Source organism: Quercus robur, chromosome 7, assembly GCF_932294415.1.
Source record: "Quercus robur chromosome 7, dhQueRobu3.1, whole genome shotgun sequence".
Classification (NCBI taxonomy): domain Eukaryota; kingdom Viridiplantae; phylum Streptophyta; class Magnoliopsida; order Fagales; family Fagaceae; genus Quercus; species Quercus robur.
Genome location: NC_065540.1, coordinates 16,219,541 through 16,233,214, shown reverse-complemented (window position 1 = coordinate 16,233,214; position 13,674 = coordinate 16,219,541). Strand labels below are relative to the sequence as shown.

General features: G+C 33.9%; 2 protein-coding genes across 2 annotated transcripts; one reads left to right on the top strand and one right to left on the bottom strand.

Moving 5' to 3' along the window:
* Positions 1-1,403: 1,403 nt before the first annotated feature.
* On the bottom strand, positions 1,404-3,385 carry LOC126692503 (protein LURP-one-related 15-like). The gene is made up of 3 exons (XM_050388129.1): positions 3,047-3,385; positions 2,388-2,615; positions 1,404-1,742 (listed from the first exon to the last, which is right to left on the bottom strand). The coding sequence occupies exons 1-3, from the start codon at positions 3,290-3,292 to the stop codon at positions 1,590-1,592; spliced, it is 627 nt and encodes a 208-aa protein (XP_050244086.1). The 5' UTR covers positions 3,293-3,385; the 3' UTR covers positions 1,404-1,589.
* A 6,571-nt stretch (positions 3,386-9,956) lies between these two features.
* Positions 9,957-12,181, top strand: LOC126692501 (pentatricopeptide repeat-containing protein At2g38420, mitochondrial). The gene has a single exon (XM_050388128.1). The coding sequence runs from the start codon at positions 10,064-10,066 to the stop codon at positions 11,594-11,596; it is 1,533 nt and encodes a 510-aa protein (XP_050244085.1). The 5' UTR covers positions 9,957-10,063; the 3' UTR covers positions 11,597-12,181.
* The last annotated feature ends 1,493 nt before the right edge of the window (positions 12,182-13,674 follow it).

Sequence of the window (13,674 nt, the reverse complement as noted above, 5' to 3'; positions counted from 1 at the left end):
CAACTTTACATATTCAAAAGTCTTATTTGGTCCACATTGGTTCTATTCGGTCCATTCTATCCTCTTCAGTCCAATCTAGTCATATTCGGTCCTATTTAGTCCATTCTGTCCACTAAAGCTCTATTTGGTCCACTTTAGTCCTATTTGGTTCATTCTGTCTACTTTGGTTCAATTTGGTCCTATTCAGTCCACTTTGATCCACTTCAGTCCTATTCAGGCCATTCGGTCTACTTTGGTCCTATTCAGTCCATTTTATCCACATTGGTTCTATTCAGTCCATTTTGTCCACTTTGGTCCTATTCGGTCTATTCTGTCTAATTTGGTTCTATTTGGTCCTATTTAGTCCATATTGTCCACTTTGATCCATGTTGGTCCTATTCGGTCTATTTTGTTCAGATTGGTCCTATTCAGTTCATTTTGTCCACCTTAATCCACTTCAATCCTATTTGGGCCATTCGGTCCACTTTGGTCCTATTTGGTCTATTTTGTCCAATTTGGTTCTATTTGGTTCATTCTGTCCACGTCGGTCCTATTTAGTCCACATTGGTCTTATTTGGTCCACTTTAGTCTAGCCTGTCCATTTCTGTCCTATTCGGTCCAGTTTGTTCCTATTTGGTCTATTCTGTGCATTTCGGTCCAATTTGGTCTATTCATTCTTATTCGGTCTTATTCAGTCCACCTTATTCCTATTCTGTCCGATTTTGTCCATTTTGTCCACTTTGTTCCATTTTGTCCAATTCAGTCCATTTGGATCACTTCGATTCATTTTTTTTCTACTTAGATCTATTTTTGTGTACTTACATGATGGGGAAATACATGTTTGGATTTGAAAGTACCTAATCTAAGGGGGGCTTCTTTTATATCGTTGATGCTAGAATATCTATTTGCCTCTGTGCACATGATATTTTGCCTTTATATATATGCTGGAATCTATGTAAGGCTTCCTTTCTATCGGTGTGACCGTGTGAGGGACCGTTAAATGTGGTTGGTATGAGGCAAAAGATGCAATGTTTTAAAACTTGACCAAACCGTTAAATGTGCTTGATACAACTTGCACCTTGAAATCTTTAGGATTCTTTGCAAAAGAAAAAAAATCTTCAATATCCAATATATGCTATCTTCTTTGTATAATACCCCATCAAAGTAAGGGATATCATTAAAATTGGGATATCATTAAAATTGAGAACGTTTTAGTTAATAGGTTCACTATGAGCATAGTTGGAAGTGGGGGGATTTGAATCCTAGATTTTTATGTTGGAAATGCTAGGAGGTACTAACTAATTGAGTTACAAGGCTCTAGGCAAAAATTATTGAAATATTGAGAGAAACTAATAACAAGTATACTTAAAAAAAAAAGGAAGAAGATGCACAATATACTTAAAAGAAGAAGGAGAAGCCGACGATGAAAATATCAAGCCAAACTTCATTTATTACTATACATCATACAAACTTATTGTTTCCAACCAACCTTCTCAATTTCATTGTACAACATCAGTTTTTTTAGGGGTGGGGTAAATTTGATAGTTTTATAATGGGAAATGACATATTTGAATTCTAAATATCTTTGTTAAAATTACATACCAGTTAAATTACACAACTACTACTGCTTTACTCGGACGGTTAATTTCATCTAGAATCACAATAAGGGCAACTATGAATGCATAATCTATGTTAGGATAAACTGTCACCATGAAGTTATCCTTTCCAATCAAAATGCTTTGAGCCGTGCGCTTCTTATGCATCTGCAATTCCCAAAGTACCAATTGAATTAGTTTAAGCTTTTTCCCAATATTTGTGTATTGAAATTGCGCATTGACAATATTATTAAAAATTCAATTTAGGGTGCACAAATTCATTTCTTTAAAAGGGGGAAAATGCATATGCCTCAACATATTAGAAATACCTTACTGTGAGAAAGAGCTCAAAAACCACATTTTAAGTGCATCAATCCAAAATTCACAAAGTAATAAAACTCAAATTCATCTATAAATTCCATTGATAGAAAAAAAATGTTTTGTCAATTTATTTATTCAAATGATTTAAAATATAAATTGAAGAGGAATGGGCTTCAAAAATAAAAATTTGAAGACTAATGAGAAGGATGCAACTTTTTTCACTAACACTATTTTTATGATTGGAACAACATTACTTTCACTTACACTTATCAATAATATTCATTTTTTTTCACTAATTACAATAGGTAATGTAAAAATTTATGTCTAATATAATGACTCTAGAATTAATGAAAATTGAAATCCAAATTTATCTTTGAATACATCTATCCAAAGCTATAAGGGTAATTGATTATATTAATCATATATTATGAGGTGGTTTTTACCAACTAAGAGAGATTTTGTGCATGTTTAATTGTGCAGTGAATATCTTACTTTGGCAATGACTGTGGAAGAGTCCCCAGCATAAATGACACAAGACCGTTCGAGCCAACTCCCTTCAACCTTGAAATCACAAACCTTCTCTGTTGTGTTATGTGCTAAGTACACATCTAATTTAGTCTTGAGATAGAGCACAGAATGTGTCTTAGCGCTGAAGAGCAAATCTTTAGAATCTGTGCTTTCTCCCCTAAAAGCTTGCCACCTGCTATGTGCACTCATTACCTGCATTAAGGAAAAAAAAAAAAGAAGCTTATTTAATGTTTCAGATCAAGTAGTATAAATATAAAGATGTATTTAGTGTCATGTAAATTAAAATTTTAAATAACATGACAACATATGCATGCACCAGATTAGATATCAATAAAATAAAAATAAAAGCTTTGCCCAGAACACAACATTAATGTCGACTGGGTTCTGCAGCGACACTACTTTTACTACATAACATACCATGTCAACAACGATGAAAAAATTTGTAAAAATTGTTGTTCCTAGACTCTTTACATAAAAAAGATAAAATTTAAACCATGAAATATACGTGTTAAGGCAGGGAAACGGGCACTTATTTAGCTAGCTTTCTTCTCACTGCTAACAAATCAATAAATTTATTTTTTCTTGATCTAAGAACAAATCACTAATTAGAGGTTGGTAATTACCTTATCTCGAATAGTAACAATAGGATTTCCAGCAGCATCAACTATGATCCGACGTTGATGAACGAGGGTTAAGAGGACTCCTTTTACTTTGAAAATAATGTTGCCATTAGTATCGGTGACAACAAAGTTGCCATCACTTATGGTCAAAACTTTCCTGACAATTCCAAGATCCACAGGGTAAGGGGCACAATAGTGAGGGCTAATCACCCAAAGGGGATTAGCTTGTGGTGCACTCGGTTCTGCCATAATGATGGGATTCAAGCTGTTCTATGTTCTATACTTCTATCTTGTTGGTAAGTTTGTCCTAAGAAATTTTGAAGTTTCTTATTTATATGCAGTGGGGGCCTATCCCTTTGTGTATGAAATTCAAGACTAAGAAAATGTTCACATTGCAGTATGCCCCAGAAATTTTCAATTGACAAGTATGATTTTTTTTTTCCATCCCCACATGGGCTACGGGTTCAAATTTCAAACTCACAATCCTTGGCAGACTAGAACTTTTCAACTTAGTTGGAAGAATGAAAACTCAAAAGCTCTGACTTGAGCTACGCTGTGGCCTTTGTGCAGCAGCATTGCCTGAGGGCCTTTTCAACTTAGGCTTTTTTTATTTTTTTTATCATCAAATTAAAGTATCAATCGGTTTTTGTCTTTTTGGTATAAGCTGGGATTGAACTCCAAGTCTCTTATTTAACTATCAGAGATTTTACCAATTGAAATAACTGGAACCTACAATTAATTAGTTTTCTAGTTGCATAAGAATAAATAAATTAAATAATTCAATAAGTTTTGTCACACAAAATTTTCAATAAATGTGTTTTAAAGAAAATGCTAAAATTATTATCATACTAAAAATTTATGATCAAGCGTTATAATAATGCTTTTTTTTTTAAAAAGTGACAATAATGTAATTGATGTTACTTAAATAATAGAATAAATAGTGTTTGAATTTTGCTTTTGTGATTGTTAACTCATTAATTTATTAGTTTATAAGGTTTATAAGTGTTGCAACACTCATTTCATAATTCACATGAAAGCGATGTTACTCCCGTTAATTTAGGACTTTAACAAGAAAGAAATGAGGAAAAAATGGGAATTACTGATGATAATTGGTCAATTGTATGGTTACATTTTACAAATAAGAATAGAAGACAAATGTTTGCATTTATATGTCCTAATATGAACCAAGATAAGAGCCAACACGTTTTGACTTGACTATAATCGTGGAAAATAAATGGGTATGAAATTAAATTCCCAATTGCATAGTCAAAACAAGGTCTAATCTGGCAGGCTTGAGTCACCTTATATTAGTCATTCTCTCGCTTTCAAGTTTCAACCTGTAAATGGATTGAAAGAGGGTCTTTATTTTGGCGTGGTCGAAAACTATACCCCGAAACCACAGCTTGATCTTGACAACAGATTGGCTAAAATAAATTGTAGTTCTGTAATTAGGGATACCCAATTTTTTATAGACTTTTTTGCATCTCACTCATATTCATTTTAAAAGGGTAATAACTAACAACCAGTGCACACATGAAGTCATGAGTTCAGTGCAAAATTATATGAGTATTTTATGTGCAACAGTGTGTGTGAAATAATATCACTCGTAGAAAACACACTCAACTAGACTTATCACAACACAAAAACATAAAGGAAGATGTGAAAAAAAAAAATCGGTGAATCATTTGGTGTTTTAGAGACTTTCTCAATTAATTGACAATTATGAATTACATATGTATTATTCGTGGCTTATCCGTTATGAATGTTGAACAAGTCCATAGTCTTTAACATTACGGTTCCAACATTTTTTTTAAGCCTCCTTTGACCTATCAATTAATTTTCTTTGCCCAGTATTCCAAACGCGTAGGCAACATGATAATATTAGAACTAGGAATTTCTTTACGTACGGTGCACTTTCTATTCATTTATTATATACATACCTATTTTTTTGAGAAAAATATACATACCTATTTAATCTTAATAGTTTATCTATTATTATACGAACAATGCTATATTTATAATGTTTTTATAATATTTTCATAATAAATCTTATATCACTTATCTTTTAGTTCAACAATTTTAAATTTAAAAACACAATATAGTTAAAAGAATAATTTACTATTTTTAAAGAATATGCTAGAGATACAAACAATTTTACAAATTTTTTTACAAACTGCTGATGTGGTGAGTGACTATTAGTAAATGAAAAAAGTGATTATTAATGGTGGACTTAGATAAAAACCAATAAAAGATTGGCCACATCAACATTTTGTAAAAATGTTGTAAAATAGTTTGTAAATGTATCATTATTCTAATAATATCAGAACTAGGAATTTCTTTACGTACGGTGCACTTTCTATTCATTTATTATATACATACCTATTTAATCTTAATAGTTTATCTATTATTACATGAATAATGCTATTTTTACAATGTTTTTATAATATTTTTATGATAAATCCTACGTCACTTTTTTATAATATTTTTACAAACTATTTTACAACAATTTTACAAACTGCTGATGTGACAAATTCTTATTAATTTTAACATAGACCCATCACTAACATTTCATTTTTACTTACAATAATTATTTGAAAAATACTAAAGCCATATCAACAATTTGTAAAAATGTTATAAAATAATTTATGTTTATAACATTACTCAACAATGTTAAGATAAAAGGAATACAAATGTTGCGCCAATCAAGTAATGATTTTATGGGTGATTGTTATCCTAATCAATGAGGTGTGACTAGAAGGCTTAATTTGACTTAGCTGGGCCTTTTGAGATTGCTAGTGACATACAACCAAAAGTTACACCCTGTTAGGGTACATTTTTTTACACCTAATATTATTTAAATAACACCTATTTATTTTTCAAACGTCACCAACAAATTATTGGCCATACCTAAATATTTTTTACTATTACTATGCTAGCCTACAACCATTCTTCTTTCCATCACAAAATTGGGCTACAAATGTAAAACACTATAAGACCCAATATTTTTGTAAAGCCTAGATTATTTATTGAGCAAGTTAAAATCTCATTCTTTCTAAAGCCCAGGAATTTTTATGCTTAGCAATATTTGAAAAAGCCCATGATTCAAATACATGGCAAAACAATTTTATTATGGAATTCAAGTTCATAATTAAAGCCCATGATTCAAATTCATGGCAATGATATTTTATCAATGTGATTCAACCCCATAATCAAAGCCCATGATTCAAACCCATGGCAAATTATTTCATCAATGGAATTCAAATACCATAACCAAAGCCCATGGTTCAAACCCAAGGCAAATTATTTATCAAAAAGCACAGTTCTCACTAGTAACATAAAAAAACCCAGTTTTCACTGGTAATATCAAAAAGCCTAATTTTCATTAGCAACATCAAAAACCCAATTCTCATTGGCAACATCAAAAGCCCAATTCTCGCTGGCAATATCAAAAAGCCCAGTTCTCGTCCAATTTACATTGGCACTATTTTATCAAAAGCCCAAGATTATTAATGCTTGGCAAAAAATATTATGTTATAATTATTTCACTTAAAATCCCAATGATGAACAATGTTTTAATTTCTTAAACATTACTATGACAATCATCTCAAAAAACCATGGCATCATTTTATAAAAGCTCATGGAAAGTTATCTTGAAGGTTATGATATTTATCTCATAACATACTATAAACCCATAAAACTTATGGTCATTATTTACATCATAACATCCATAATATTTATCTTCAAAGCTCACAGTAACCATTCATCCTACAAGCTCACCATCTAAATTATGATGTGATTTATGGAGTTCATCATTTCAAAAAAATAGTATTTACAAAAGCATTTTGAAGTAATTAAGCTTATACTATTATTTTAAATATTACAACTCATTGCCCAAAGACCCATTACAAATATCCATCAAAACCCAAAAATGTTCACAAATAATAAGAGTCCATGAGGGATGAAAACCCATCGCAATGTGTGTTATTGATGTCCATTTTGTAGGTTCAAATATGGGATGAACACAACCCAGCCCCGAGGGTCCAGTCCACATGAGTAAGCTCGATCCAAAGAACTCCAACAAGGGTAGAGAACTGAAATACACAACCAACTTCCCTCTTATTCATCCTTGACCAAGGTACAGCTGGAGGCCTCTACAAGAGAACCAAGTCTTTAAGAATGAACTATAGGTTGTCCCATTAACTTTCTGTCACCCTCTACCTGACGTGAATAGTGCCCAGAGGTTGTGATATCAGCTGAAGTCTAATGGGTGATGGAGGTTCATCATGTTCCTTAAGACTACATCTCTAGTGGAAGGGAGCTGAAACCAAGTTATCCAAATCTTAACAAATCAATGCCATAAATGTCAAAAACATTCAAGACATGATTCATGTGCCAAGCCCATGAATCCTAAAGGGGAAAATTTGGGAATATGTGGTTTGGAGGGCATAAAGGGATCTCCAACAGAACCCTTTGAAGTTGGCTTAAACTTTGACACTTGGCTTGGGGTGTTGAATCCTACTTCCTAGGATCCAAATCTCAGTTGCAACACTAAGATTCCTCCTTGATACTTGCCTTAATCCTATTGATTAAACTCAGCTTCAGAAATCTTGACATTTAATGCAAGATTACCCCAAATACTCACCATGTGTCATATTACCCAAAGAAGCAAAGCAATTCCAAAAGCAAATCTCCCATTTATGGCCAAATCCTAGGATAATTAAGTTTGTTGTCCTACCCCTGATCAGTCCTACGTTTTTGAACTTTTGTTAATTAATACCTCCCTAAACATCACTATAAAAGGGTAAGCACACCAGCCCACAAAACACAGACCAACCCTTCTGAAATTTCTGGTTTTCTTGCCATTTTGTTGGTGGTTTAGCTGTCCCCAAGCTCATAAATCATTCCCCTTAGCCCACACTCACTTAGCCTTAGACATTCCCTTTCCTTTTCTACATATTCACAGCTCATAAATGATTCTTAATCAGTCACAAACAACCCTTTACCTATTAAATCCTTAACCTCAACATTAACTCCATCACACCACCACAAGCTTAAATACCCACTCACTCAAAATAGCCTACACTATCCCATTCATGCCCTATGTATATATATATTCCCCAAAATCTTAGTTCAACATTTGCTGCACTGAGTTGGAATCTCTCTTTCCCTTCACACCATGCCAATTAACCCCTTTCTTCTTTCCATGGAACCTCTAATTTTTACTTTTTGTTTTACAATTGAAGGATATAATGTATTTGTAACAATGGAATTATTCCCTCATATTGATGTAATGATGGTTGAAAGTACAGTAAATCCCCCTGACCAAGACACACAAGGACTTTCAGAAGTGTATACTTTCTTAAATTTATTTAATAATTGAACTGTTGGACTTTAAGTGTAATTTCACCCTACCGCTGGAGAATTTGTTTTTCTTGTATTATCAAAACAGGACTACTAATGTACTAATTAACTATTGTGAAGTATTTTTATTGGGCTTTTGTTGCTATTTTGTCAAAGTGCAGCCTTTATTTCTTGCTTGGATATGCTTATCACCACACTGAAAGCCTTTGGGGCATCATTTTAAGAGCCCATCGTTGAGTTTCGACTTGGCTACTCCATATTTTATTCAGAGGCATCAATTTCCCCCTCAACACACCCCTTGAGAAAACTGGCACAAAATGGAGTTGGCACATGTAATTTGATCCATCTAGAGTAACTTAAATACAATGAGAAATCTCAGTTTTGGCTATTTAGAATTGTCAAATGCATAAACAGACCAAAAATATGAGATAAGCTTAAAAATTGAGTAGGGGACACTTAACGTGTGCTTGGTTTGCACATCTGCGTTTTGCGTTCACATTTTTGGCCTTTTTTTTTTTTAACCAGAAGTTGGTTTCATGTGGGACACAAACCTGCCAGTGCGTCCCGTGTACTGTGCATGAGACCCATTAACACTTTGAACGTCTACACATTGGTTTGAAATGGCACTATCAGTGGGTCCCGTGCATTGTTCACGGGATCTACAAACCTCACTTTTCAGCAACTTTTTCATTAAAAATGAGTTCCACGACACTATTCACACATTTAAAAATTATTTTGTTAGTGTTTTCAGTTTTCAGCAAAATAAACTGTATCCAAACGGACCCTTAGTAAAAAAAAAAAAAATAAAGAGTAAAAAATCAATGGTCAAACCTAGTCAGATGTTATTGCTGATAAAAGTGATGATGAGTGGCATATTTTGATGACATGGCATGCTGTTGTGGCAATGGTAGAGTACGAGATGATGTGGACAAAGGGTTGGCATGGCAACTTATGGGAGTGACATATGTTTGCCAACAATATAAGGACAATGTAGGTGTGTAAGAAGCTGATTTGGCACGTCGAGGTGTGTGGTAAAGGCTTTAATCTACCCTTGAGTGTAGACGTCTTTGGTTTCAAGTAAATAAAGATCAAATCTTTTGAGTGATATGGTTGATAACTTAAAACGTTGCTTGAAAGGCTCGGATCTAACAAGGATAGTGCTCAAATGAAAATATAAATAAGAAGTTAAGAACACCGTACCAAGGGGGTGTGGTGGTCACTTTACAAGTATAAATGCTTGTGCGGTGTGGAGGGTAAGGATCGTGGTTCAAGTTTTCAAAAAGAATCTTCATATACATATACACTTAAATTAGGTTAGAGTAGAAATTCTTTTTTGTATTAAAATATATATATATATATATATGTATATAAATATAAAGAGGAGGGAGTAATACTCTAGACTACTTAATAAATTTCCTTTAAAACAAGGGTGATAATAGCTGCTTCTTTTCATTGCTTTTTAACTTCTTATGCTAAACGGTGTCGTTGCACCCCTGTCTTAGACTCAATTGCCACGCTTCAGTTGTTGCCAATTGTTACTTTTTTTCATCACTCTTTCATCCCTCTCCAAGTCAGAGAGCTATGACCTCGTAATCCCATTCCCCAAACTCATATTTCTATCTCTCAATTTCTACGTCCATTTTAATCCCTACTCTCAAAATGGTCAGACTCTCCTCTCTCAAATCCTCCACCAACAACTTCCTCAGAAAACACAGAAAGTGGCCACACTCACCTTACAAAACCAAATGGCACCAAATCTTCAATCAAAACCAAGCCATGCGAACACTAAAACAAACCGCAGCAACAACAATAAAAAAAGAACCCCCACAACAAGAGCAAATCTCAAACAAACGACCCCACCTCCTCTCAACTCTCATACACACCTTCAACACCTACAACTGTGACCCAACCCCAACTGCCTTTAACTACCTCATCAAAACCTTTGCCGAAACCTCTCAACTCCACCACATTCCACACGTGCTCCACCACCTCAAACGTGTCCCAAAATTCCAAACGCCAGAATATGTTTTCATTAACCTCATCAAAATTTACGGCAATGCCAATAAACTTGAAGAGGCTGTTTCTTTGTTTTATGAAATACCCAAGTTTAGTTGTGTACCTACAGTGTACTCACTCAATACTTTGCTCTCAGTGCTTTGTAAAAAAAGTGATGGGCTTAAATGGGTTCCTCAGGTTTTGTTAAATAGTCATCAGAAAATGAATATAAGGATTGAAGGGTCAACTTTTAAGATTTTGACTAAAGCTCTATGTAGAACTAGGAGGGTTGAATATGCTATTGAGGTTTTGGACTGTATGATAAATGATGGGTATGATTTTGATTCAAAGATTTGTTCTTTGATATTGAGAACTTTGTGTGAACAAGAGGGTTTGAGTGGTTTTGAGGTAATGGGGTTTGTCGAAAGAATGAAAAAGTTGGGTTTTTGTCCTGGGATAATGGATTATTCTAATGTAATAAAGCTTTTGGTGAAGGAAAGGAAGGGTTTTGATGCTATGGAGGTTTTGAATCAGATGAGAATAAATGGGATTAAGCCTGACATTGTTTGTTACACTATGGTTTTGAAGGGGGTTATTGTGGAAGGGGATTTTGGTAAAGCAGATGAGTTGTTTGATGAATTGCTTGTGTTGGGTTTGGTTCCTGATGTTTATACTTACAATGTGCATATATATGGTTTGTGTAAGCAGAATAGTGTGGAAGCTGGGATTAAGATGATTGGTTCAATGGAGGAATTGGGGTGCAAGCCCAATGTGATTACTTATAATACAATATTGGATGCATTATGTAGGGCTGGGGAGTTGAGTAGGATGAGGGAGCTTGTGAGGGACATGGGAGACAAGGGTGTTGAGTTCAATATTCGGACTTATAGGATTATGCTGAAAGGTTTAATTGGTGAAGGTGAAATTATGGAAGCTTGTGTTTTGTCTGAGAAAATTTTGGACAAATTTTTCTGTCCTCAATGTGAGACATTTGATGAGGTAATATTTGGATTGTGCCAAAAAGGATTGGTTTGTAAAGCAATGGAATTAATGCAGAAAATAATTGGCAAGAATATTGCTCCTGGGGCTATGGCCTGGGAAGCCCTGCTCCTTAGCTCTGGATCTAAACTTTGTTTTTCTGAGACTATTTTGGCTGGTTTGGTGAATGGTGAACCCACTGTAAACTCACCCAGTTAAGTTGCTGGAATGGCAACCTTGAATTGGTGAATGGTGAACCTACTATAAACTAACCAATTTAGGTTGCAGGAACAGTAACCTTAATTTGGTGAATGGCAAACCCAATATGAAGTGACCCCTTTATGTGTTTTTTCTCGTTTCCTTCACTTTTTTGGTGGTTCAATTCTATTGTTTTTGGTTGTAAAGGTACCATAATAGCATTAGTAAAAATTCAGTACAAAGGAGTCTGGGGTAAGTCACACCCCACGCATCAGCCTCAAGGTGGCTTCTAACAAAATTAGGGGGACAGAAAATGCAACAAAAGAGCGAGCTAGAAGGCAGCCTTTTTTTGCAAGATGATATGCACAATAATCTCTCCTTGGGTGAGTGGCACAAATGATGGGAATCCAGCTTACTAAGGTACCTGCAAGCAGAAAAAAATTGGGTCAAACTAACTCTAGATCAGGCTGCTGTTCCCCTCTACTGAGGGCTGTGTCTTGTATTAGATCATAGGTGATTTGAGAACAATTTTCTTGTTAAGTAGATAATAGAATAACTTTCCTTCTTTTCATATTTATGTATAGCATGTCTTCACATTCATCTGTTCTTATCATCCACGTCCTCATTGAATTAATGGAACTGTTTGGTTCTTATAAACTATATGATACACATTGATTGTCTCTCTAGACTTAATTATTTGCTTTTATTTCTATCATGAAAAGGTATTTGATAAAGACTTTACTTCTATAGGTGTCTGATTGCTTTCTGTTTTGGGTATTTACTTTTTGAAGTCTAATATTTTACTTGTGAAAAGTATAGCTTGAGATTCCTCTAACTCTAAGCACTGGTGTGATGGTCGATGTGTTTCAAGTGCATTTGTCTTCGCATGGAGGAATCCAAATACCCTCAAATTTTCTCTGATTGTCCAATCATATGTTGGAGTCGGTTTGTTGCAAATACAAACTTGCTGCAGATTTTTTATATGATTAGGTAAGCTGCATTGTAATCCAGTCTGCATGATAGGTGGAATCTAAACCCATATGCATGCTAATCCAGACCAATGCCTATTATTCTTGAAGGTGATTGAATCACAAGGCTGTTTTGTGTATCGATTTTATTTTGGTGACAATGTGATTTCTTTAGGCATATAAGAGCTTTACCGAACATAAATTGGATTTTCATCAGTAATATGGAGGATCAGAATCAGATGATTCAGTTCATTTAATCAGAGGCTAGTTTATTATAAATGATCCTTTGAGACACCTGCTAATTTTTAATTTGTTCTGCCGAAATGTCTATCTCTCCCTAATGCCTACCTCCAATTTATAGTACTTATATCAGTGCGTTCTTGTTGAGCAAGATAGAGGGTAACATCAAATATGAATATATCATGTCTAATCTAGCACCAGGTGCCATATAAAAATCACATATCAAATTAAAATAGCGGATCACTTTTTTGACACCTAAATTTGTTGATAAGAACTAAACAAAGCAAGTTAAAGTGAAATTATTGAAAGCTAGCTTATTATTTCGGAGTCTTCGTTATATTGATTATATTTCTTGCATGCTATATATTTGAAGTAATTTCATACCATCAAGTGCAGTGAAATAATAAATTATTATAGCTTTCCTTTTATCACTTCATAATTAACTTTGTTAACGTGTAAAATTATCTGAATATTAAAAAAAACCTTTATGGCTCTTAATATAATAGTCAACATTCTTATCATTTTGTTCATACATTATGATTATATATAAATTCCTTTTGTCCTTATCATAGCCAAGTAAAATTGCCTTCGTTGGTTCTAGTTAACTCAACCGATAAAGTTTCTGATGGTTAAATAAGAGATCTATGATTCAATTCCCGCCTATACAAAAAACTGATTGATGTCTTGGTCTGATGATAAAAAGTACAACCATCAGAAGTAGATGTCATAAGTGTCTTTGATAATTGAATAAGAGATTTAGGTTCAATCCCCACTTACATCAAAAAATAAGATTATTTGTTTGTAATGGGAAGTTTCCTTGTACACCACTTTCATCTATTGGGAAGAATTGAGAAGAGTTTTTGTTTGTAGTTTAGTTTATACTTAATGAGG

Bases quoted from the DNA above. Each gene is read 5' to 3' on its own strand.
- LOC126692503 (XM_050388129.1), bottom strand. From the start codon at position 3,292: ATGGCAGAACCGAGTGCACCACAAGCTAATCCCCTTTGGGTGATTAGC. The intron at 2,616-3,046 runs GTAATTACCAAC...TCCTTAATGCAG, and splicing joins TTGTTACTATTCGAGATAAG to GTAATGAGTGCACATAGCAG. The intron at 1,743-2,387 runs GTAAGATATTCA...TGGGAATTGCAG, and splicing joins CTTCCACAGTCATTGCCAAA to ATGCATAAGAAGCGCACGGC.
- LOC126692501 (XM_050388128.1), top strand. From the start codon at position 10,064: ATGGTCAGACTCTCCTCTCTCAAATCCTCCACCAACAACTTCCTCAGA.